At 38.4% G+C, this 27129-nt stretch overlaps 3 protein-coding genes across 14 annotated transcripts in view; 1 reads left to right on the forward strand and 2 right to left on the reverse strand.

Moving 5' to 3' along the window:
• Positions 1 to 15155, reverse strand: part of limch1b (LIM and calponin homology domains 1b) — an 85958-nt gene extending 70803 nt beyond the window's left edge. For 5 of the 9 annotated variants that reach the window (XM_047802396.1, XM_047802399.1, XM_027154528.2 and 2 more), the window contains exon 1: positions 14850 to 15155. In XM_047802396.1, coding sequence (XP_047658352.1) covers positions 14850 to 14948 — 99 coding nt within the window. In that variant the 5' untranslated portion in view covers positions 14949 to 15155. The remainder of the gene's footprint in view (positions 1 to 14849) is intronic. The other 4 variants (XM_047802400.1, XM_047802397.1, XM_027154525.2 and 1 more) reach the window with 2 other exon arrangements.
• On the forward strand, positions 5889 to 20060 carry LOC113647684 (transmembrane O-methyltransferase homolog). Of its 4 annotated transcripts, none has more exons than XM_047802418.1 (5): positions 5889 to 6410; positions 16529 to 16797; positions 16897 to 17093; positions 17882 to 18039; positions 18220 to 20059. In XM_047802418.1, the coding sequence occupies exons 2-5, from the start codon at positions 16539 to 16541 to the stop codon at positions 18362 to 18364; spliced, it is 759 nt and encodes a 252-aa protein (XP_047658374.1). In that variant the 5' UTR covers positions 5889 to 6410; positions 16529 to 16538; the 3' UTR covers positions 18365 to 20059. The 4 variants fall into 4 exon arrangements, with proteins under 4 accessions (XP_047658374.1, XP_047658376.1, XP_047658373.1 ...); XM_047802420.1 differs by lacking the exon at positions 5889 to 6410 and adding an exon at positions 15743 to 16055 and having other exon boundaries at positions 18238 to 20060; XM_047802417.1 differs by lacking the exon at positions 5889 to 6410 and adding an exon at positions 15745 to 16055 and having other exon boundaries at positions 18220 to 20058.
• LOC113647686 (L-selectin-like) lies at positions 18996 to 22906 on the reverse strand. The gene is made up of 3 exons (XM_047802421.1): positions 22510 to 22906; positions 19991 to 20082; positions 18996 to 19659 (listed from the first exon to the last, which is right to left on the reverse strand). Exons 1-3 carry the CDS (start codon positions 22829 to 22831, stop codon positions 19555 to 19557), a joined length of 519 nt encoding a protein of 172 aa, XP_047658377.1. The 5' UTR covers positions 22832 to 22906; the 3' UTR covers positions 18996 to 19554.
• Positions 22907 to 27129: the final 4223 nt, after the last annotated feature.

Raw genomic sequence — 27129 nt, forward strand, 5'->3', positions numbered from 1 at the left:
GAATTGTTTGCCGTTCATGATTATGCTAAAGGCCAACATTATTATTATTATTATTTTTTTTTTTTATTCAGTTATGTGTATGATGTTCACACTGTGAATCTCTCACTGCCAAGAATGACAAAGCAAAAAAGACCTTGACCCAAAAACCTATTGCTTGTCATTACAGATGCCAGAAAACATGTTTGTAGTTAATCATTTGGACATATCTCTTGTTGACAAGAACCTTTTGTGAAGTTTTGCACTGACCTTCCACCAGCTAAGTAAGAAATAACTACAGAAGACTCTTACTTAAGAAAGCTGTGGTATTTTGATAGACTAGTGTGATAGTAACTTATTAAAAACAAACATGCACTGTCTCAGGCTTATACAGAATAGGCAAGGCACAATCATATTACTGGTACTTATACACAATATTGAAGACTTGATTTCGTCGTTCCACGGACATAAGAATCCTTTACAGCCAAAGTGTAAATTTGTTTTAAACCTAAAAATGGTAGATTTGTAGCTGATTCTGAAGTAATGCACAGTAAACTGTAAATAAAGGATAACAGGACATTTTTATATTGTCCTTTTATATACAAATTGCCTAATGTCCACATGGCTGATTCACATGGAGGAATCGCTGTCTAATCATCACCATTAACATTAAATGTAAATTGTTTATATGTCAATTTGTTCTATGCTTGCTTGATCAAAATTTCCATTCTTTTTTAAACATTTTTGGTTGAAATTCTTCAATGATATCCCTAATAAACATGTTATTAAATGACGTTAACTACAGTACTTGTAGTACAGGGTTTAAGTCAAAAGTAATATCCTATATTAATGCCCTGTGAGGCTTCCAGACAGTGTCAGTTATGCCACATTTATGTGATTTTGTGGAACTTTGCAAGCTGTAATAAGCTCAGGATGTAAAGTGGAAAATAATGCAAGTGCCACTCTGAAAGTATATATTTTATTTATTCTGCCAGTAAAGCTCATAAAAAGATACTTAAGTGCACCTTCACAGTTATTAACTTTTATATGTATGCAACATTTTAGATCAAAATTAGCAACAAGCTAGCTAATACCTCTAATAGTAAAGAAAACCTTCTCAAAACAGTGATAAGTAAAGTCAGTTTAGCTTTAACCAAGAACTGTGTCTGTACATTAATTAATGTAAAGCCAGTACGGTTATAAACTTATTTGAAAGTACTAAATACACTAACATTGACATTCTGTAAAAGTAGAAGGAAAGGTTGACAAGTTAGCGAAAGGGTTTTAACCAGTTCTTGGCAGGTAATTAGGAACTTCCCCTCAAAAGCAGCATAAATATTAATACCCATATAGAACCGTCAGTCATCCAAGATTAATTTTGTCAGCTAGCTCATCTCTGCTAAGACAGGCTCTTTTACCATTGAGTAACTCAAACTAGCATACTCTAATGTTTAAAATCTTAGCTCCTACTCAAAATGCATATCTAATCAGAGTAAATACCTCTGGATATTGTTGCTGTGTAAGGTCATGTAGAGATGATTCAAGTATTATCGTTTACAAGTCTAAACAAGGGGTTCAAGCAATACAATTTGTAAGAATTAAGTGGAGATTTGAGTAAGCAAAGTGTACAGACTGTAAACCTCTGTACAAACTGAAGACACTGAAGCCATTAAGAGGATAAGGTTATCACTATTCCCCACAACATATTAATCACAAACCCACAGAAAAGCTTAAGAGCCAAAACATCCATTTGGAGTCATAAGAACTAAAAGTGCTAGACAAAAGATGATTTGGTTTCTAATGTCCCAGTGCTTGTCCTTCTTAGGGACAAACACATTGCCATTTTAGAACAGTGTGAGGTCTAGAAGCAAAGCTTGCCTGTTTATGTGGGGATAGTTAGCTCATTTCCATTGATACTTCACTTTCTGGTTATTATGAATGCAACATGTGCTGAAAAAAAAACACAGACAGACAGACAGGCAGACAGAGTGGCAGAAAGCTACACACATGCCCACATATACATACACACACATACAGACACACACTCTTACACACACTCTCTCGCACACACACATACATACACATACATACACACTCTCTCTCTCTCTCTCTCTCTCTCTCTCTCTCTCTCTCTCTCACACACACACACACACACACACACACACACACACACACACACACGCACATACACACACGCCTGCAGGCTGTTATGATTGCACCCCCTGTGTTAAGAATAGGGCTTTGAGAGGAAGAAAGGGAGTGGCATGACCTAGAAGAAAAGAATGAAAGCTCACTTTCATATAGAGGAAAAAAGAAAGGCGAGAAAGCGAGAGAGTGACAATGAAATGACAATAATGGCAAGATTAATGAAGAGGGATCAGCATCTAATTCATGAGGGTTGCAAGTAGCAACTCTGTGTCAAATCAAAAGGGGTATATTATACACACACACATGCACACACACACACACACACACACACAGACACACTCCCATGTGTTGTATAAATTCAGCAAAATGTATCAGTAATATACAAATATCTCATCCCCCTTGACCACTCTTTTAGTACACAAATCCCCTGCAACCCTAAACGAAAGCATTAAACTGGTTTCAGTGAAGATGGTCGTGAACTCTACACTATGTATGAGTGTGTGGAGTGACTGAAAATAATTCCATCCACTGATCCACACTTATATTTCATACCCCACTCTGTGAGCCCTTACTCAGGATCATTATGAGACCCAGGAGTCCTGCTCTGCCAAGAAAACAATACAGGATTATTTGAAAAAGGCATCTCATAAATGCTTGGGTTTTCATAAAGTCTGTAAACAGACCTTTATAGTCAAAAGTAAACTTCAGAAGTTATCGGGATCAGTCAAGTAACTGATTATATCCATCATCTACAGTGCCTAGTTTTCTTCTTGGTCAATGAATGCATATGATTTTCATATAGTGCAAGTTAGATCTTTGAGATGTTTTCACAAATTGTCATTGTGGAAATGTCCAAGTGCATGAGTTACTCAGAAAGCCAGAAAGCAATGAAGTAAACCTAATGACAGCCCATTTATCAATTAAAAAACCTAAACAGAAACAGTAGCAAAGAACTCTGTAACGGCTTTTATTATTTCATCACCCATATAAGTCTCCTGAGTTTTGATAACAAAGCATTTTCAAATAGATTTCTCATAATATGGGTTAGAGAAACAATTAACCTGACTCTGGTGTGTCCATTGTATGCTATGGTTGCTTGGTAATAATGATCAGCTTAACACATGGAGTCTGTCACTCTGCAGTTAAAAAAAAACCCAGTATGCTTTGTCTTTTTATCATAGGAAATATTAAAACAATATCGCATAGTGGGCTCTCATTTGCCTATCCATTAGCCCCTAAAACCGCCCATTATGGTGGAAGTCAATGTCTTTGCTTAAATACAATAAGTGTTTGATTATTATGGGTTATGTATTTACTGTACAGGTTGTATAGGCTAGCAGGTGTTCGCCAGCATCAGCATGTCCATGCCTACAATGCCTACAAAGTTTTCTCTATTGTTGCCAGTTTTGTGGATAACCACCAAGCTTGAATTGGGATGCAAGTGTGTGTTTACCAATTAGAGAGCAAAAGTACAGTTCTTATCGTGCATTCTGGTCAAGCTGCCTCCTCACCAATGTCACACTGGTGTCAGATAAAAAAAACTGGTCACTAGTGAAACAACTAAGACAGATTAACGATATGTTTTCCAACAACAGAGAGAAGAGGATGGCAGCATGGCATCTTGTGGTCTGTGTATCTGGGTATTTATGCATACCTACTGTACTTTCCTAGCCACAATGGCATCCGAGCTGGACCAGAAGTCAACAGAACCCATACTCAGATCTCAGGAGACCACTGGTCCAGCTCAGATGCCACAAAACCCAGCATTAGAAGTAAAGATAATCTCTGAAACAGTTCATGGACGGTTGATCAAACTCAGAACAGCCTTACACCAGTGCTTTGGCCAGGTTAACCACCCACACAGCTACCGTTCATGAAGAGGTACAGCACAAGCCTGCCTAGCTGACATCTATCCGACTTTACTTTTGAGATTTTACCCCACAGGGAAGGTCTCCTGTTCTATAAAACGCCTCAGTCTGTCTTTATTCAGACTTTAGCACAGTGAGTCTAAAGACACCAAAGGCAAATAGTGCAAACTAGGCTTAATCTTGTATTCTATTTCCCATAATCCAATCCAATTATATGCTGAGTGCACTAGAACTGCTGGACTGCATAGTCTTTTTCATAGAGAAGTTGCCTGGCTTCCATGGGCACTATCCCAGAATCCTTAGAGATGTTCAAACACACACACAATATATCATGAAATAGATTAAAGTGTAAGGCTTGACAAAGCCACTGAAAGAGAGAGAAAGAGACAAAGAAAGAGAACTTTTCATTTGCATACTAATGGGCATAATATATGTGACAGAATGCAAGATCAGCAGATGAAAGATGTTAAAGAGATCACTGGAGAGGCATCAGGTTTTCTTCCTCCTGCATCTGGTGTACATACCATTCCACTGAATGTCCATGGGAAATTATTTTGTTTGCCGGAGTCTGAACTGTCACAAGTGTAATCAACAAAAGACAGATGTCTAGAAACACATAAGATATGAAGAACACACTTTGAATGTACTGCTGGGGTTTATCTTGATGTTGATCAATCGGATCAAGGCCGTCAATCTGGGTTGAAGGGAGTTGTTGGATTTTTAAGAACATAGAATATGGTTCTAATAACAGTTGCGATGCATTTTGCTACTAAACAACATTATGGCAACAAATAAAAAAAAATTTTTTTTATTAACACTTGCAATATAGAACAATATAGATGAATCAAAAGTCTTAACTTTTCTTTGTGTTACTATATCACAACTTCAGTTACATACACTAAAACATGGCTAAATTCTTGAATCAGAAGGTGTAGATTACTTTCTATAAAAACACTGCTATGAAAAGTGCCAGCTGTAACATAAATGCTAGCAAATACTCTATATAATCTAAGCAGAAGAAGAAAAAGATTTTTTTATTGTTTTTAATTAACAAAGAAAAAATTCTAATTATTAATATGGTAACACTTTTTGTTAGAGCTTTGTAACATTGAGTAAGATTTCTTGAGGATAAACAAAACATGTGAACGTAAGAAAGTACAGACAATTATTCAGAGGATTGCAGAGCCGCCTGTGGCAGCAAAGCATTTTCATTGACTTGAATTTTGAAGGAAATTTTACTCGCTCTATTAAGCATCTAAATGAGAGTGAAGTCAGAACTTTGCTTCGCCAGCCCAAAAACGTGATCTACTCCTTTGTCAGTCATTCGGTTTATTTTTTTTTTTGTTGTTGGCATGCTTGAGTTCCTCATCCTGTGTCATGGCTCAGCTCCAGTTAGACTGCACTGATATAAAGAGTTCATGGTCAACTCGATCACTGCAAGGTGCCAAAGTCCTGTGGCGGCCATACATACCCAACATTCCCGAATCATAGCAGCAATTACTACAGCAAATTCTTATTTAGCGACTGGAAAATTGTAGAGATTTAAAACTCTGTACAACATATGAATTATGTAAAGAAAATAATCAAATTTGAGAAAATAATAAATAATCTTTTTTGGAAAATACAGTACTGAGCCACTGTGCCCCATGCTGGATTATTCTATATGGAAATGTCATCTAAAATGTCTTTTCAGCTTGACACGATGTTTATACAAACCCGAATGCAGTAGACCACGAAAATGTCCTGCTTTTAATCACTAGCTTCCTGATCACCAGGTAATATAGTGCTTGAATTTGCAGCTTTTGGTTGCAACTTTATTAATCACATATTTTTTCACCCTCATGGTATATTATAATCTGCATAATAGACGACTTCTCTGTAAATAAATAACAAGAGGGACATAATCTGTTATGAGATGTTATGTGGTGTAAGATTTCTTTAATGTTATTTGGATTTGAGTTTTGTTTTGTTATTCATTGAAAGAGGGTTTATACTACATAGACATACAACCATGAATGTGGAACATTTAAAAGTAACTTCCCCCCAAACAAAGAGAAATAGCTGATGCCTGTGGTGAAGGGACAGGTTGGAACACAACATAGAAAGGGTCCACGCCTGTGTGTTAGTGAGGATTATGCAATCATGTATACCATTGTGCTTGAAAGGCTAAATAAAATATCTATGAGACATGAGCGTATTTGAACCTGCTGTAAGAAAACAACTCCTAAACTACTCCTCCTCAATTTCTGAGTGGTGAAAGAAATGTCTCACTTTGTGATGAAGCAAGTAAAGGAGACTGGCCACAGCAGCAAACTGTGTTTTAAGCATTTGGAAGACTTTTCACATGCATAATATACAAAAAGAAAAAGATAATAAAAGAGGTGGCTGATGGACGAGGACACTACAAGACATTACCAGGTACAGTACCAACCAAACAGCTGAGCTTTTGTTTTTTTTTGTTGTTGTTGTTTTTTTTTTTTTTTTTTTTTTTTGGGGGGGGGGGGGGGGTTGAATTTGGAAAATACTCTGAATTTATTTCAGATTTAATTTAAAGAGAGCATGTGTTTGTGTTTTGTAATTAGTATGTAACTGATCAGTCTGCATGTGTGTACGTGTTTCTGTGTCTGTCTGCCCGGCTGTCTGTCTGTCTGTCTTGGTAAATACCATCTGGCTAGAAACCGTGTAGGCCTACTGTGTGTGTGTGTGTGTGTGTGTGTGTGTGTGTGTGTGTGTGTGTGTGTGTGTGTGTGTGTGTGTGTGTGTGTGTGTGTGTGTGTGTGTGTGTGTGTACATGTGTGTGTGTGTGTGTGTGTGTGTGTGTGTGTGTGTGTGCGCGTGCATGTGTGTGTGTGTGTGTGCATGTGTGTGTGTGTGTGTGTGTCTGCATGTGTGTGTGTGTGTGCATGTGTGTGCATGTGTGTGTGTTAATGTGTGTGTGCGTGTGTGTGTGTGTGTGTGTGTGCGCGTGCGTGTGTGTGTGTGTGAGAGAGAGACAGAGAGACAGAGAGACAGAGAGTGAGTGAGTGAGTGAGTATCTGTGCCTCTTTCTGAATGGCTCCATTCATTCACCATTGTTCCTGATATGGGCTCAGCATAGAACAATCCTGAAACTCAAATTTGTGTGTGTAAAAATTAATGTGTGTGTGGGGGGGTGGTGTTCTCTCTGATAGAAACGTCAGGATCGGTAATCTGATGACAGCCCTTATCTTACTGAACTGAAAATTTAAAACCATGAGAACATTCCTCAAAGACAGCTAATCTCAGTCATGAGTTTTAGGATATTTAACAGAGTCATTTCCACACACACACCTTCAAAATGTAAAGGAAATTGATAAAACCACATTGTGTGTGGTGTTTAGCTTCAAGCAACTGATTATGCCGTAACATCAGTGTCAATAATGATTCAATACAACAACTAGTAGAACTCAGTACAATACTCCTTCAACTGGACAAATGACCCAACTTGCATGAATTTCGTAAATCAGTATTGTGTATGGCCCCCACATGCCTGTACGCACTCCAGACAGCGTCTGGGCATGCTCCTGATGAGATGGTGGATGGATCCTAAGGGATCTCCTCCTAGACCTTGATCAGTGCATCAGTGAGCTCCTGGACAGTCTGTGGTGCAACTCGGCAGCTTCAGATGCTCCGATAATTAATGTTCCAGGTTCTCAACTGGATTTCAGTGTGGGAAATGTAAGGGCCAGTCAACAGCCAACAGTGTTTTCAGTGCATATAAACAGGGCAGCAAACCTACTGTATATACTATTACATCATTCTTATTAGTGTCATATGGCCCAGTCCTACTCTGTACATTACAAATCAGATGCTAGTTGTTAGTCCTCAACTCTGTATGCCATGTGTTCCCAGCTCTAAAAGATACAGCATGTACAGTACTGCTCTGGTTCGTATTTAGGGCCTTACTTTTAACTCTCTGACTTCTCATTTTCCAGTCAAATGCAGAGCTATGCAAACTGGGTTAGGCAGTCAATAGGAAGTAAAGTAACTGTAGGCAGAGCGTTAGAAGGCTGTTGATAGGCAAGTGTGTGTGGCAGGCATGTAGCCACCAGTATCCCCTGATAAGCAAAAGGAGTCCAGCTCCCAAGAGACCATTGCTGACCCTGAACACACTTTCAGAAAATTTCAGAGATGGAAAAACGTCCTAGTTCTACTCCTCATGACCCACTTACAGAATTAGCAAGGGATGGTGGAGTCTGTAACACGAGGCTGAGAGTGTGTACTGAGCTAAATACACCAACTGACAAAAGAAGGATAGCATGAAAGATACTAGCTCTAGTAATTCAATCTTTTCACAAGCAGCATAACATACTGTACATGTACTGTACTGTTCCTGCACGTTTTTCACTCATAGTTTAATTCACAAATTATAAGTTTACTATTAATGAACAAAATGTTTTTGAACAGCTTGAATGCCTCATGTAATTTCAGTCAGAGTTAGGTCACTAGCTCACACACACACACACACACTGTACTAAAATGTTACATGGCTTCATATTTCCTCAACAGAAAGTCTAATTGAATAAAGTGACACTTAGCTGCTTTAGACAGACACACAGGACTGTTGTTGTTCTGAGCTAGCTACCTCAGATTACCCATGGGATTTGAGCCAGCTAGCAAGCAATTTGCTATATATTTTGAAAAACAGGGAAATTGCTTACTCTATTGACAAAGTGTAACTCTGAATCTGTCTTTTTTTAAATCAAAATAGACAACCTCAAATTATTATGAGTTAATTCTTACTTTTAGAAACCAAAAGCTTCCATAGACTCTGTAATGTGTGTGTCTGGTAAGCTATTAGCATGTTTTTTATGAATAGAATACAACACTATTGCTGATAATTACACCTAATAGCATTCCCAACCAAGTATTTTATTATTTTAGGCCTAAATACGGGATTATGTGAAAACTTCTAGCATTAACTGTTTTTTATTTTGTTTTGTTTTTTGGAGTTGGAATACAAGAACAGAAAAAGTTAAAGTATTGGTTTTGCTCAAACTGGTTTTGCGTTGGGTTTTTGTTTTGTTTTTTCAAAATTTCTGAACCCATAAAACAGACTTTGGGGTAGAATGGAATTAAACCCAGGTGAAATAGGCCATCTGGACTTGTTTTGATTTGGCAGGTCAGAGACCTGAAGAGTCTTCAGTACAGTGTACTATGTCAGAGTCCCATGCTTTTTAACACTGGAAGGAAATTTTAAAAAAAATCTATTAAAAAGTGAGCCTAGTTCACCTGTGGGTGCTTCATAATGTATCATTCTGCTCTCAGACATAAATACCTACTGGCTTCTTCTACTGTGTGTTTGACAAAATCCTAAATATGTCCTCCGTTTTAAGAAAAGTATTTACACAGGCACATTCAGGAGGTTCTGTCAAGTGGAGAATGTGTAAACTGGACTTAATCCTCAAGAGCTGTAGGAGTTTCCACTGAAACCACAACAGTTGTCCAAATTCTCAATTCAGGGCCCTGTACAAACTATTACAATGTGTAAGGAACATGAAGGGAAGTATTTGTTTCAATTATTAGAGAAAAAAACCACACTTAATCCTTTACTTTTCCATTAGCTATAACAGACTTGAGATTATGCAAACAAAATTATATACAGATGAACAATACTGTTTTACTCTAAGAGTGAATATAATGAATTCACTAGATAATAAATAAATAAATAAAAATTCTACAGGGGCATGTTTCGATTGTCTAATACACAAGACTTATATGGTAACTAATATAATGTGCGATTAGGTAGTTAATACAGACCAAGGGAAGTGAAGGAGTATTATGTAGCATGTCATGTGTGCCTTTGACAAAATTATTGTTAGGCATAAGCTGTGCTGTTCTGTCAGCATGTTGTACATAAAACATGTTGTACATAAAACAAGTCTGGTAAAAGTGTATTTACTTTCTCTAGATAAACATGACTGCATGCAGTCATAGCAGGAGAGTTACAGTACATGGTGGATTTGAGCTGGACACATCAGCGTGTATGATAATTGAGCTGCCTAGTAAAACGTGTTGCACTGACAGCTAGATCAGACCTCTGCTGATGTGTATAATTAAGTAGTGGTAAGTGGTTTCGGAAGTATACAGTACATGTACTCTAGCATTGTGTTTAAATATGTCAGTAAATAGTAATCCTTTCTTTCTCTGTCCAACTTGTCCAAACCTACTTGTCCAATAGGGAACTACAAATTAAAACCTAATAACTCGACCTGAAATCTGTCCCAGGCACCCGAGCTACTGAGCTGTCCCTGAAGGAAAATGATGACATGAAGTGTATCAACAATTGGGGAAAATACTGCTCTTGATTTCCACAACCAGTGCAGGGGAAGCCTTTATTCTCACTAATGAAAATTTCACCACCTTCCAACTCCCATATAAAGTGAGATTACAATAACTGCTTTGCTCTTAAACAATATTAAACTATAGTTCTGATTGCAGTTGCTATGTGCAGAGAGATCCATCCAAGCCTGAATGAACAACTGGGCAAGCATGAACATCATGTGCTAATTAAATGTATTCCTAACAAACAAAACACTCCCCAAGCACTAAGCACTGAGCTGTGGAACAATGGGAGCAAATAAGCAGATGTAAATCCTAACCAGGCTTTGAGTTTGTCTCAAGTGATTCTTGCTGAAGTGATCCACAAATTTCAGCACAGATCAGCCAAGCACAATGCCTTATAAACTTCATTCCCACTGGGATACACTTGCATTACTTGCAAATCAGGCATATTCTGCACATGAAAGGGTTGTTCTGTTATTTATGATCTACAAGAATAAGTTGTGTGATAAACAAACTAATTGAGACGGTCAGCGATTTGATCCTGCAATTAGAAATCATGAGCTTATGGTAACTAGCTCTGACCCATAATTCGGAGTTTCAGCTGTTGCATTAATCTCTTGAAAATACTTACTGTGCAAGTTGATACTGCAAATTGTAATTCAACTTTTCACTTAGTGGTAAACTATTAGTTACTTCCCTGTTTAATCAAAGCACCATCAAATCATACAAACTATAAACACTGCGAAGCCCCTATTCTCTTTTGTATGAGTTTATAGCAGTACTGGCTTTGGATCAATAACTATTCAGCACAGTAGCTGGTTAAATCTATACCACTGGCCATACTAAGCACTGTTTTGAGAAGGTAAATCACCAATGCTAGAGTTATCACTCATATCTAATGAAATAAAACAGAATTGTAAAATCAGGGTATCCGTTCTTTCAAAAATAAAGACCACCTTTCATGAAGGCATCGTTAACAATAGAAGAGACATTGTGGACTCATGGCCACAACTGACTCTCTTGAAGTCTCTCCGAAGTAAAATGAACACAAAAGCAAAAGCTATTTAATATATCTGTCAGGCTGGACTAATGAGGGCTAAATCTGTGTTTACACCCAGTCATTTTCAACTTTATTTTAAAGTTTCAGACAGAAATTGTACTTTATAAATGAATTCCTTGGTCACGAGTAGCAATCGGTGGTCTTAGATTGCAAATGACGTGCTCACCAGCGACCGATTTAGTGTGTCTGTGCCCAAAGACAGCAGTGTGAGCACTGCTATGACGCTGGTCCAAAGGCCACCAAAAGGAGGGCAGCATAGGATTACAGGAAACTCTTGAAACAGCTAGTCATGATACTGCCAAGGGTGAAACTCACCAAAAACACACTAATGGACAGAATAAAATAGCCTTATTTAATCATGTGTCACTAAAGTATGTTTCTGTTAATACAACCCTGTTCGGATCTTGCTGACTGATCATGTAAGCAGAACATAGCAGAAGACGTGTCCAAATCTCATATTTATACAATATCTTTCTTCCGAAGATCTTCCTCCTCGTTTTATCTGACACAGAGAACATGCTATTGCTCAGAATGCTATAGAATTCAGCATTTTTATTAAGATCATCTTATACATTATTTTTTACCAAATAATATTGGTAGGAAAATAAAAATGAAAAAAAAAACTCCTACAATCATGGTTTGTATAAAAACAAACAAACAAACAAACAAACAAATAAATAAATAAAAAAGGCTTAACCCACTCTTCATTCAAGACTGAAGCTGTTAATTATGCAAAATCATATAACAGCTCAACATTCTTAGAGGAGACCCCCACTGTGCAATAAAACACCATCAGTTACGCTCCCCATCAATAAGGATATAAAGCAAAGCTACATTCAAAGCCCTGAGAACATATCCAAATAGTCTCATGAACTCTCAGACACAAATTCCCATGCCTATGCAGACTCATGAATCACTATAACTTTGGTCATGGCATTTGTTTAAAATGTATTGAAACTGGCAAAGATACTCCTAGTATACAGATATAGCAGAATATAGTTAATATGAATTTATTCCACAATGCTGTTGAATTCTTGATTCTGATCGATTAGATGTATGCGTAACCTCTTATGCGTAACCTTTGCTATGGTCTGAGTTATTTTTATTATAGGTTTTAACATTTTTGGAAGGAGTCTCCAGTATCAGTGCTTTTGTTACAGTCTGAAGTAAAGCTGTAACTTTTAGACACAAGAAGGAAGGAGTGCTTTACTGTTTTTTTCTGCAGCTTTATTGTTTCTCAATAAACTGGACACATTCTTATTAACTTCAAGAGAGACAAAAAGAATGAAAGAATGACTAAAGCTGTTATAACATTTATTACAGAAAGTATCTTGGTTTCATTGGCATTCCACAATAACAAAAGTTACGATACATGGATAAAAAAATTTGCTGTTTACTATAAAAAATATTATTCTTACTTAAACAACAACAAAAAAATTTATTTGCCTGTGTTCCAAAAACAACATTTCAAGTTTTTATTTTTTGCTCTATTAAGGATTGCATAATTGTGGAATAGATTTGCCCAGGGTCCTGTGTGGACTTCAGAGACATATCCTGTGAAACTTTTCTGAAGCCTTTAAGTAAGAGAATCACTCTCATATAAGCATAACCTCTGCAGAAGCATATACACGCAGAGACAGTAAACAAATCGAGGCGTACAATTCCTTACAACAGTGTAAAAGCCATGCTAGGTTCAAGCCAAAACCACAATAGTTAGGCACAATAAACACAAAACAACTGGCTTTGTAACAATAAACCATCCATGCAAAAGCTTTGAAACTGGTCTTAAAATGAGGCCTCGATACACAGCTGTTTGAGGTATTTGGCAAAGGATGGCTACCTGAATTCATCAATTTTATAAGTGTAGCAAAAGAGCTGGCAAACATGTGACACAGCTAGAACTGTGACTGTATGCATGTAAATGCATAACTGATCGAGAGCGAATGAGTAGAGCCATATGGGACAATATATCAGTAACATCCAGTGTTTAAAACTTTAGAGATTATAGCCAGCACGGTCAGATATAAATTGAGGAGATGGCTTTGGACCTTTGGGACATTTGTCAAGTTCCCTAGCCTTTTGGCCATTTTTCAGAATAATGAGGTCACCTCAAATACTGTACATCTCAACTTGCAAAAGAAACTGAGTAATTATACTCTTATGGATAACTAGGTGTATCGAGACAGTTGTCCAGTCTGACCTGATCAACCTGGTGCACTATAGTCTTGTTGATAAGTGACATATTTTAGATTAAACATCACATTAGTGACAATTGTTCTGAGAATGAACCTTCAAACATGAAAGATTCACGTGCTAATAAATGAAAAGAGTTCATTAGCAAACAAATGAAAAAAGTCAAACACATTAAACATGAACACTATCATTCATCTCCTGCACATGTTAAGACACTTTGGTGTCCATTTGTTCAACAGGTGACTAGTGAATCTTGTTAGAATTGCCGTGACTGTAATTTGGGCGTAATTGTGCACCCAGTTTTAACACACACATACACACACACAGACACCGTCACTCTCACTCTCGCACACACAGACAGACACTCTCTCACACACAGACACACTCACTCTCTCACACACACAGACACACTCACTCTCTCACACACGCACACACGCACACACACACACACACACACACACACACACACACACACAGTCACTCTCACTCTCACACACACTTACACACACACACACAGACACTTACACACACACACACACACACACACACACACACACACACACACAGACACTTACACACACACAGACACACAGACACTCACACACACAAACAAACACATAGACACTCTCTCACACACAGACACACTCACTCTCTCTCACACACTCACACACACATACACACACTCTCTCTCTCTCTCACACACACACACACACACACACACACACAGTCACTCTCACTCTCACACACAGACACACTCACTCTCTCTCACACACTCACACACACATACACACACTCTCTCTCTCTCTCACACACACACACACACACACACACACACAGTCACTCTCACTCTCACACACAGACACACTCACTCTCTCACACACACACACACACACACACACACAGTCACTCTCACTCTCACACACACAGACACTTACACACACACACAGACACTTACACACACACACAGACACACACACACAGACACTTACACACACACAGACACACAGACACTCACACACACAAACAAACACATAGACACTCTCTCACACACAGACACACTCACTCTCTCTCACACACTCACACACACATACACACACTCTCTCTCTCTCTCACACACACACACACACACACACACACACACACACACACACACATACACACACTCTCTCTCACACACACACACACACACACACTCACACACACTGACTCTCTCTCTCACATACACACTCACACACGTGTTAAGTGAAACAGGATGACTGGGATAACTTGCCAGCTGACGTTGAAAGGTAAACAGAACGTACCTCTATCCATTTCCGGGCCTCGCGCACAGCCGGTTCGGGGGCGGCCTCGCTGTGCGGATGATGTTGCTGCCGTCTAGCATCCGAACCAGGGCTGGCCATTTGGGGAGCAAGACAGCTTTTAATTCAGGCGATAAAAGAGGTGAGAGAGCTGGCACCGGTGTGACGCCGTTCTGGCTGCTGCTGTTGCGTAAAATAAAAGTTTTATCGGTTTGTTTGTTGTTGTTTTTTTGCCTTGAGAGTTGACGCCCCCTTCGGTTCCTGCGCTCGTGCCGCAGACCTGCACCGCTTTCTCAGTGATCCCCGCCCACCTGCACGCGCTACTGTGCCAATCCGTTACATGACAGAGTCAGACAACCAATCACAGACTCTCTGGTGGTCGCAGTCCCGCCCTACTCAACACACCCACTGCATGGGTTTAGAAAGCTGCTGAAGATTTTGGACAGTCATGGTATACACATGGATAGTTATTTTTTACATTTCTAGCTTGACAAATGTTTTTTAAGATTAATTTTATCAAGGTTATTTAATCTTTAAAGATCACTTTTTCCTGTACAGAAAAATGGTTCATAACATAAAGAAATGATTTTAATTAAAAGGATAAAGACCTACAACACAAATCTAAGAATAGAGTCAGGGCTATAAAGTGTCTTGTATTGGGCTTCTGCGGTGTTTTTTATAGTTCAGATGTCAAAGCTACAATTCTCTCGTGTCCCTTTAATTACCTGCATCGTTTTGAAGTATAGTACAATTAGTGCACTTGACTGCCCTCTTGTGGTGAATATCGACACTTCACTTGTCTTCTGAAAGTATTCGATTCCTTCTCATTGCACACAATACCTGACTGTTTTGCACTACACTGTACCTTTAAGGTTGCCATGAGAACCGATTGCGTGCACTTTAGAACTTCCTTGATTTGTTAAGATGCGCATTTGTTTTTAGTCGCATTTAATCCAAACAAATACAGAGGTCAGGAACAGGTGACGTACAACTAACAGCTGGGCCTGACAACTCAGGCTTTTGTATCTACAAAATCATTATAAACACACACACAAACAATGCACTGTGTATACATAACCACTGACACACACACACACACACACACACATACACACACACACACACACACACACACACACACACACTGCACTTTGTATATATAGCCACTGACACACACACATTTTCTGGTCCTTTCTGTTCTTTAGCCTGGTAAGTTATGATGTTTTTTAAAGGAACTATTTTTTGGGTAAATTGTTTATTTATTTTTGTTGTTTTATTTAGATAAATGTTAAGAAAAGCTCTAAGGTAAATGATATCGAACTACTACTGTATATCTAAGGCATTAGCAGTAGTAATAGATTTATTATCTTTTTATTTCATTTAAATGTTGGTGCTATGCAATGGTCATGCAAAGTCAAAAGCAAATGTTTTATTGTTTTCTGTAAACAAAATCAAGAATGACATGTTATCATTGCTAAAATGCACTAGCTTCTACAGATAACACTTCATCTTTCCTTTAGGTATGGGACAGTGTTGGCTTTCATATTCGTTCTGTAGTTACAGAAAGATTACAGATGCACTTATTGTTATAATCCTTTCTGCCTTATTCCCACAATACATCTTTAAAAGTATGGTGAAGTTAGCTATTAAGTTCTAATAGCTATTTATCTACTTTGTATCAGGTCTGAAGTCATGGAGACACTGCTCCTGCTGTCCCTGCCTCTGCTTTCTGTGATCATTACACTTTGCCACTCACCACTGCGAGCACTTTATCGATGTGTGTGTGAGAAAGTGCTGAAGATCCTCTGTGGAAAAGTCTGTGTCAGACGCACACATGCCTACATCTTCTCTGAGTGTACCCATGGCCAAGCTGAAAGTGTGCTGGCCACGTTCGACCTTTACAGTAAAAAACATGCTTCAGCCAGCATCGGGCCAGAAAAAGGTTACAAATGTAGTCACCCTCTGTGTTTGTGTGTACACTATATTTTAAATGTTATTCTTAAAAATGACCCATTTGTGTCTCTAACCTTTCTTTATCCTGCCTTACAAGGTGTGTTTCTGGATGAAGTGATACAACGCAAAGCTCCTCTCAGGGTGCTGGAGTTGGGAATGCACTGTGGCTACACTTCTGTCCGAATACTGCGTATGCTTCCCACCTTTGGAAAATTGTTCACAGTGGAGATGGACCCACTTACTGCCGAAAAAGGCGAGGAGATCATACTTGTTGCAGGGTTTAAAAATTCACAGGTGTGTGGAACCAAAAAAAGTGCAATTGAGACAACAATTTTCAGCTTTGCATTGCAAGCCTGCTCTTTTTTTCCCCCTTGGGTAAATCCATGTCATCTGCATAAGGTTATATTTTTAAATGTATACAGTATCACCTTATTTCTTCATTTAGCTTAAGATTATTTTTATCTTTATTTTTCATTCTGACTGCTGCCTTGTGATCTAATCCGGTATTCAATTTGATCTTGATATTTCTTTAATATTTAATATTTTTATATTCCCATTTAATATCATAACTATGCATTATTAAATTTCAGAATTTAGTTTAAAATTCTAGGGGGGCACGGTTGTTTAGTGGTTAAGACATTTGCCTCACACCTCCAGGGTCAGGGTTCGATTCCAGCCTCCACCTTGTGTGTGTGGAGTTTGCATGTTCTCCCTGTGCCTTGGGGGTTTCCTCCGGGTACTCTGGTTTCCTCCCCCGGTCCAAAGACATGCATGGTAGGTTGATTGGCATCTCTGGAAAAATTGTCCGTAGTGTGTGAGTGTGCCCTGCGATGGGTTGGCACTCCGTCCAGGGTGTATCCTGCATTGATGCCCGATGACGCCTGAGATAGGCACAGGCTCCCCGTGACCCGAGGTAGTTCGGATAAGTGGTAGAAAATGAATGAGGGTGAGTGAGTGAGTTTAAAATTCTTACATTATTTTCTTATTCTGAGCTCACCTGTGTCTAAAACATCACATGGAACTTTACTACTGTATGTATATAATCTCCATTACAATTAACATCTGTCCATCGTCTACCTCAGTTCCAGGTTTTACCCTGTTCCTCAGCTGAAGCCATCTCCAACTTAGCCTCCCACCTAGGTGAGGAACGTTTGGATCTAGTGGTGATGGACCATGACCCTGAGCAATATCTTCCAGACTTTCTGGCCCTTCAAAGATTTAATCTGCTCTCTAAACACAGGTCAGTAACGGAAACTGAACTTATAATGGGCATTCTATCACATTTTATGTCAAGTCTTGCCCTCAGATGTGCATTACAGGACATTTATTACAGCTATGCAGGCAGACATTATGAATGACAGTGTTTCAGATTCATAAATGAATACATGTACATTTTTCAACATTGTCTTTCTTTTACTAGTGTCCTCATATTAAACAGAGTTGTGACAGCTGGAGCTCAGGCTGTGATGGAGTACCTCAGTACCAAGCCACACAACTACAGTATGTGCCAACAGGTTAAAGACATGCTGGAGATCCGCTGTCATATGGAGAGAGAAGACAATTAACACTATGCAAGCTAAGAATTTTGGATGTAAAATATAGACTGCTCAACACTTACAGCACCAATCATGAAAATAAGCATAATAACACAAGAAATGGATGATATTCTTAGGTGATTTGTGAGGTGATCTGTAAAAAAAAAAAAAAATAATAATAATAATAATAATAATAATAATAATAATAATAAAAAACAGGTTTTAAGTACTTCTTCAAAATGACAAAAGAAGAAACAAGTACAAGAGACAAAAAATAGAGAGTAGGCAATTTATTTAAAACTGCATTCAAACTCAAACAGGCCGGTCATCTGCTGATTAACAGTTTAAGACCATCGCCTTAAAAAGTTCAAATCTGCAAAAATATGGCTTCAATGTCATTTTTCTTCAGACAGTCACAATGTCATGATCTCCTGATGGCAAAAGCAAAAAGGCTTTCTGTTTTTGTACATGGCAGGATTATTGAGCTGCACAAGCAAGGGCTTTCGCAACGTGCCATTGCTGGAGAGGCTGGACGCAGTAAGACAGTCATTTAATTTTCTTAAAAGATCCCGAAAGTTATGGGACAAAAAAAATCACCTGCACCGAGCAAGAAATGTCCAGCTCAGGCAGCCTTTTCCACCCACAAGTGTGTGTGTGTGTGTGTGTGTGTGTGTGTGTGTGTGTGTGTGTGTGTGTGTGTGTGTGTGTGTGTGTGTGTGTGTGTGTGTGTGTGTGTGTTTTGTGTGTCATTCACTGTAAACTCTGTAGAGTCTGAAAACTGAAGCTCTTGACCTCTATCTGCATTATTTTCAGTGCTGCCACAGGTTTGGCCAATACATTAGAAGATATAGAGGTGTTCCTAATAAAGTGGTAATCATGATCATAATCTGAATTGGATAGAATCAAGTATTAGATGCTTTATTAATTGGCTACAGTATGTTACCCATCAATAAGTTCACGAGTCTGTGTATGTGTGATGCCTTCCGGTGCCCTGGTGTCCCATTCAGGGTGTATTCCTGTCTGAGTGAATGAATTAATTCATTTTTTTGCATTTTATTGTTGTTGCTCTTTATATGTATAATTTGTTGTATTTTTATAAAGATTCAGAATATAACAGGATGATAAAAAGTGACAGTTTGAAATTAAATATCCAATTGTATAAGAAGCTAACCAACAGGAGATAAACTATAGAACATATCAAGAGACAACACTGATGGCATCTAGAGATATGGCTTTTTCTTGTGAAAAATCTGTCCATCTGACTGCACTCTCCAGGTCACTGTGGTGCTCTCCAGCATGCCATATTCACCCAGCTTCTGCTTGACCTACAAAACAGGAAAATCACTTATAAGTTTGTTTTGCAATCTTTATTGATATTCTTTTAACCCAGAGTAACTCAAGGGCACCTCAGTCGTGGCCGGCCCGAGACTGGAACCCACAACCTTAGGATTACGAGTCAGACTCTCTAACCATTAGGCCACGACTTGAACTTATAAACATTAATAAAATGTTAACAGCGTAACATTTTAGAATTGAAATAATAATCGTTAGTAATCCTCCTGTTCAATATATTTTATTCATTAATGATCTGTTAATCGCTATAATTAGCTATAAAATGATTTGGGTGTAATCTGTAATAATAAAGGTGTGACTCACCAGCTCTAAGATGGCTTTCTGCACATCAGAACCAAACATGCTTGAGCCAGACTTCACTTGGAGTCTCATAAATTGCTTTTCCCTCACTTCATCTATCAGAAAATGGGGGGTGGGGGTGGGTGGGTGGGTGTGTTTGTCTTCGTGATACATTTCAGACCCAACATGATTTATTAAGCATAACACAAAAACTGAGAAACACACTGGGAGAAAGAAACAGAGTCCACGAAAAACAATACAAAAATGAGTATTAGGGAGACAAATAAGGGGCTTTTTACACCTGGTCACTTCATGCGTTTTCTGTGATCCGATAGCTATCCGATCATAAAAAGACCAGGTGTAAATGCCATCCGAAACGGTTTTTAGACGGATATAAATCCGATCGCTCAAACCACTTCAGGAGGTGGTCTGGGACGCATGTCAGATGAAACTGGACAGGTGTAAATGCATTTGGTTATTCAAGCCACATACGTCAGCACTATACTCCTCCCAAACAGAAGTACGTCACTCGCAGGTGACTCGAGTTACCTCGAGCCTACAATTACCCCGGAAATGAGGTAAAATATATTTGCATTTTGGGCGGGAGTAGAAAGATCGGATTGATATCCGATTCGCCAAGACGCATTCATGTGGCCTAATGTAAATGGAACAGTTTTTACAAATCAGATAGCTATTGGATCAGAGAAAACACATGAAGTGACCAGGTGTAAAAAGGCCCTTAGACACATGAGGAACAGATGTGCTGAGAAGGGAAGGAATTAGACAGGGTTGATAAGTGAAAAAATAACACTACTAGCACAAGTCACTTGTATTTATGAATTAACGAACTAATGGACCAGATGGTACAAGGCTTCTAAAACTGAACTGTTTATGTAATTTCTTTACTTCATTATGAGGTTAAATAATAAGCAAATAGAGAGAAAATAGACTGCTGTAGAAATCATTTCACACAAATACTTCTTATCAATCTGATTTTCAGAAGCACATGAAAAAAACAACTCACTGGTTTCACAAATGAAATAGTGAAGCTCCGTACACTGTGTGTCATTGAACATTCCTTTATCAATTAAAGCACAGTTCTCGTTAGAATTTAAATTATCAGGTTGTCCAGGAAACCATAAGAGGTTTGATGTGTTTGTTCCATCTGACCACTTCCAAGAGTCCCTGAATGCACCAATCCAAGATCCACCCAGACTGGCTGCTATGCTCTTTATTGCACTGTTATCTGATGCAGTTATTGCAAAAGCCAAATCTGTGTGAAACTTTCTGCAGTAAGCCAGAGCTCCATTCCAGTTCACTTTAGTGCTGACACCAACATATCTGTTAGCATAACTGTTATTAGCTGTGAAATAGCAATAAGTATTATTAGTATAGTAGAATTTTTTTTAACTTGTTGTATGAAGTGACACAATCAGGGCAACATGTTTTGTACCCTTTTACCGAGAAAAGTGCATGCAATGTTTTTCAAGGTCCAGTTATGTACATTATATCTTAAATATTTCCTATTAAAATATACATAATAAAGGCACAAAACATTTTCCCTAATAGTACTAAAACAACAACATGAAAAAGTACAGTTTAAAAGGATTTAATGCTCACACTCTAAGAACTCTACTCTGACCATGAGGTTGCACACAGTCACTTTTTTATCCATCAAAAATCATCATTTTTAAAGAGACAATCCTTGACAATCTGGGCTCCACATGCACAGTAGTAGATATAAAATGTAAACTTAAAATGTATTGTATGAATATAGACAACAGGAAAAACCTGTTGTTTGTGTTTCACATACGTAGACATCAGCTTAGTAAATACTTAATATAAATAATGTATAGTGCAGTATATATTGATCCAATTAAAAATTGCACCTGATGGATTTTGCTTTTCTATAAAAAATAATAGAACACTATCATAGAACAGCTTGGTCATAAGTGTTTAGGAGTTTCCAATAATTAAAATCTTTTTTCTTTACAAATATTCTGTAGTATTTGCTGGCGCTATCCTTTAGACATTAAAATTCAAGAATCAAATTCTTAAGGAAGCTTTTAATTAGTTTAAAATACTTTTTTCAAGTTAGTTCACATTTTCTATGGAATTGAGTTCTTGTGGAATGCATAGTATCATTGTCACGTTGTAACACCTATTTATGACCAGGTTTTAACTTCCTGGTTGAAATAACCTTGGTGTATGTAAACTTTTAATCTACTGGAATTTTGATGTTAATTAAAGCTGAAATAAGTTTGTCTCTATTAGATTGTGTTAAGCTGACCTCTTATGTGAACAAAGTTACAATTGATTGTGAAAAAACTTAACTTTTTTTGTTTCATTACATATTTTTTTTGTATTTTTGAAGGTCCCCTGGGAACATGTTTGAACTCTGATCTGTGAACAATAAACTGACCTCATGGTATAAAGTGTCAGTTTTAAATGTGACTAATTACCTTATTTCTCTCCTTTATATCAAAAATTCTTTTAAGACAGAAACAGAAACCAAGCAAAAAAATTTTTAAATACAAACTCACCATTGTAGCATATAAATGTATACAGGCTTTCACAGTTGAAATCCCACCAGACTCCAACCGGTCCAGTTTCACCACATGATTCATTTCCCTGAAAATTATTCGGCTGTCCCGTGCCCCAATTGGTAAAAGTATTTTTCAGGGAAACACCATTAAAGGACCAGCGCCATGAGCTGACATCATTGTACAAGCCAACCCAGACAGCGTCTGTCAGACTTTCCCTTGCCAGTATTTCCTTTAGCAAAATCCAGTCAAGATCACTTTCAACTGTAGCCAAATCACCATATGTTTCTCTGCAGTAATTCTGAGCTACTGGCCATGACATGCTTGTCTTGATCAGATAATACTGGTGACCAACAGCTTGCAGAAGAGATAGGGTGGTTGGGACTACACCTGCAGAAAATCAGTTATTTATTGATTCGCACAGTAATTACATTTTTAATCAAAGACAACATCAGTGTTTGGTCTGAGATTCAGATGCTGCCAGAAAAGCATTTGCCTTATCACTGGATGAAGGCAAATTCAAATTCCAACAATGCCACCACTGTCTCTGGTTGAGTGTCTAAGAGAGCTGTGCTCTCTGGGTGGTACAGAGGGCATGACAATTGCAACATTTAATAAACAAAGCAATGTTAGATTTTCCTTGAATTTGACTGCACGGTTCGGCATCTAGTACTTGGCAAACAAGTATTTAGTAATTTCTCAAGACCACCAGCTGTTTAGACAACCCTGGGAAGATCATTTCCCATATATTTCTCATATTTTAAGGGGATGGTGGATTAAGCTAGTTTATGTTACGTTTGTAAAGGGAGTGCAGTGCAAAATAGTGTGTGATAAGTACCTTCAGGTACTGTATATGGTCAATATTTGGCTTTGTAGGCAAGCATTAAAGGTTTAAATCTGATGCTGGGTGATACAGAAAGACAGTGGTTTAAATTCAGCATTATATAGGAGAATTTGGTTGAAAAGTTATACATTTACAAAAGGGGTGTGGTGTTGAGTTGTAGTTACTGTAGTAGAATCTCAAGCAACCAGAGGAATGAACAAACCTCTCAGTGGCCTTTGTAGGTCTAGATGCTCATGATATTGTAATGAGAAATTTGCTTGACCAATTCAGGCTAGCACTGTAGGACAAGGCAGATATTTGGTTGTCCAGAATTGTCATGAGGCTACATACACTTTTAAATGTGGGATATAAATATTTGGCTGAGAAATCATAAGATCTTGACATGAAGTTGGATGTACAGGTAGTTACCACAGAAGATTCTTGCTAGGATTTAGTTTTTAGCTAGCATCAATAATGAGATGTCTGTCAGACAAACTGAGATCTATGTGGAGATGTCTGAGGGTGTAAAGTAGAGGAGTTAAGTGTCTTCAGCATAGAAGTGGTATAAATATCTATGTAAGTAAATGACCTCACTGAGAGAGCAGATTATATAGAGGGGGAACAAAACATAGATCTTCATGGGTGCATCTTTCGAGAATCTGGGTGGAAAAGATGTGATGTGATGACCATGCCTTCAGTAAGAATCAAACTTCTCTAATTCTGTGCCATAAATTCCAAGACTGAATAGGATAAACAGGAGAGGCTTGTAATTGTGGTTGATCAAATGCTAATAAAAAGTAGATAAAGACTGATATTACTTACATAGATATAGGCTGTCCTAGTGGTATGAATTGTCTTAGTAACAGTTTCTGTGAGGTATGCTATCTAAAGCTGGTTAGTATTCTCAAGTTAGACCTGGGTAAAACAGTGTTACAATTAATTGTTTATGGTATGATGTAAACCCTTTGAAAGAAAAAGAAAAATGTGATACCAAGTAGTAGTGTGAGAGTGAGCTTCTTTAGAATGAGAAAGCCCATGCAGGCAGTCAGTACATGACCAAATGTTATATAATCATTAGTAATGTTATTGATTTAGATGGTCTGGAGCTGCATGGGATCCTGCAAGGAAGTGGTGGGATTAAGGCTGCTGAACGTTTGTGGTGTGAATTTTGCCCAACATTAGTGCCTGACACCACCAAAACTCTTATGACTGAAATCAATCCAGTGAAAAGCCTTCAAGAAAAGTGGAGTTTACAAAAAAGCTATCAGGAATAAGGTGATGGGTCTTTCAGAAATTGTCTTAATATGAGTGAGTTCAGAAGAGTTAAAAAAAAATCATTTGAGGTTTACAATGTTTAGTGACTCCGTTTAGTGTACACTGGGGAGAAAAAACGGTGGCAATCATCAGGAGTCAGGGAGGAATCTCTCTCGTGTTCTTCACATATCACAGGAAGCCTTTCCTCACAAAAAAAAAATTTAAGATAAACTAAATCATCCCAAAGCATGTGGGAAAATGTATTGTGGTATGATTCCATAATTCCAAAAAAAGCACATCAGCAAATGAAATTATACCCTCAGAGCAGCAGAGTGGTGAAAAAGCCAATTTTTCTTGAATTTTATTCCTCTTCTTCGGGAGTCGTTTTTTTTTTTTCGTGTCTACAAACAGCTAGCTGAGGAAAGTTATTCTAATCTTTTTAATATTCCGATCTGATTCAAGCCAAAGGTATGTAATGTTTAAGTATGGTAAACTTTCAGCTTGTGCAGTGTGTGAGCTGCAGGATGTTTAGTAATTCTTCCTCCATTAGCGTTATTTCTACTTGTGATAAGTGTATTTTTGTTAGCTCTCTGATGGAGAAGATTTCAGCTCATCCAGATACTAGAGAGAATTAACGATCACAATAGTAGTGTAGTTTCTGTAGAGGAAATGCCTTAGGCAGAGTTAGTAACCCTCCAACTCTGGCTTTAGAGCCGTCAGAGTAGTGCAAATGGGTGACGACTCTGGGGCATGGTCGCAAAGTCAAAGATCATGCTAAGGCTTGCCATGGGAGCACCAATCCTCACCGCTTCACATGTCTACACACATTTGCTCTCCTCAGTGAAGCACCTGCTGAGAAACATGAAAGAGCTCTGTTTATAGGAGACTTTATCTTAAGGCATGTGAAATTAGCTAGGCCTTTAGGGTCTCCAGCAACACTGGTTAGGTGTATTCCAGAAGCCAGGGCAATGGACATAGTAGGTAATCTTAGGGTCTTAAGCAAGCATAGGTACTCAAAGTTAGTTATAAACTTTGCAGCTAACAATATATATGCCTTCATCAGTCAGAGATTACCAAGAGTAATATTGTAATAAAATCCGATGCTGTAGTATGCCCTGGCCTCATCCCAATGTGGTGTTGCGATGTAGCTTAGAGCAGGTTATATCTACTTCGTCAATCCTGATGTTCTACCCCTGGTTGGAGTCTCGTTTCACGGTGGTCACCCAGCCAGGAATTGATCTGCATGGTCAGCCAGTGACTCATGGGATTGTTGTGAATGGGGCTGCCCGGAAACTGTCATGCCTTCTTTGAACCAATGCATCATGCATCAGTTAGCTGTATGGTCAGAAATCATTTGAAGATTTTAACAAGAAGGGATTAGTGTTGAGTCAACTGTTGAGTCCATGGGAGTTCGCTGTTGCACTATTATAAACTTTTGTGGAAATCAAGCATGGCGTTAGTTCTGGCAGGCTACGTCGTCAAGCGTGCATCAGCTGGTAATCAGCTGTCCAGGACAATCCGGTTACGACATCCTATTACCCGACCATTTAAATTCCCATTCATCGAGCCTCTTTCTCGCACGTTGCTGCTGCTGCGACTTAAACTCCATTGATGCTGCCCTGTGATTTAAACTCCATTACACTCCATATATTCGAGCCAAAATGAAAGTCTGAATATGCTTTATACTTACAGTTAATCGATATGGCATGCATGTTCGTGTATAACGGTCTGTTTTGAGTCGGAAGTGACCTTAGGGCTGGCGTGTTGTACATTCTGTTATGCTATGCTATGCTACGCTACATTACGCTATGCTATGCTACACTATGCTACACTACGCGATGTTATGTTATGCTAGGTTATGTTATGTTACATTACACTATGGTATAAGACAAGATATACCTTTATTAAAATTCTCTGTTACAGCAGCAAGAGAGAGAAATATTGCACACAGGCACTTTTCCCCAAAAAAAAAAAATCTTTTTGCACGTGTAGTGAAAATATTTGTTATCATTACTTTAAACAGTTCTCCAAAGTGTAATTACGGTGACTGGTTCACCGGAGCAGCTTTGATTGTAATTTATGCTATGCTACGTAATGCTTGCTACGTAATGCTATGCTAGGCTATGATATTTCATGCTAGGCATGCATGTCACGCTAGACTACGCTATGCCTCGTGACGGTAAGCTACGTCATGCCATGTTACGCTATGCTATGCATGTCACGATGGATCATGCTATGCTTCGCTATGCCATGCTAGGTCATGTTACGTTATCACGTTACGGTTATGCTACGTCTTGATATGCCTTGCTATGCTAGGTTATACTATGCTATGCCGCGTCCTGGTATGTTACGTTTTGCTATGCCTCGCTAGGCTATGCCTTGCTAGGCTACGTCATGTTATGCTAGGTCATGCTATGCCAGGTCATGCTATGCCTCGCTAGGCTATGTAATGTTATGCCAGGTTAGTCTATGCCTTGCCAGGATACGTTATGTTACGTTATGTTACGTTATGTTACGTTATGTTACGCTATGCCGTGCTAGGC

This window comes from Tachysurus fulvidraco, chromosome 17, assembly GCF_022655615.1.
Source record: "Tachysurus fulvidraco isolate hzauxx_2018 chromosome 17, HZAU_PFXX_2.0, whole genome shotgun sequence".
NCBI classification, from domain to species: Eukaryota; Metazoa; Chordata; class Actinopteri; order Siluriformes; family Bagridae; genus Tachysurus; species Tachysurus fulvidraco.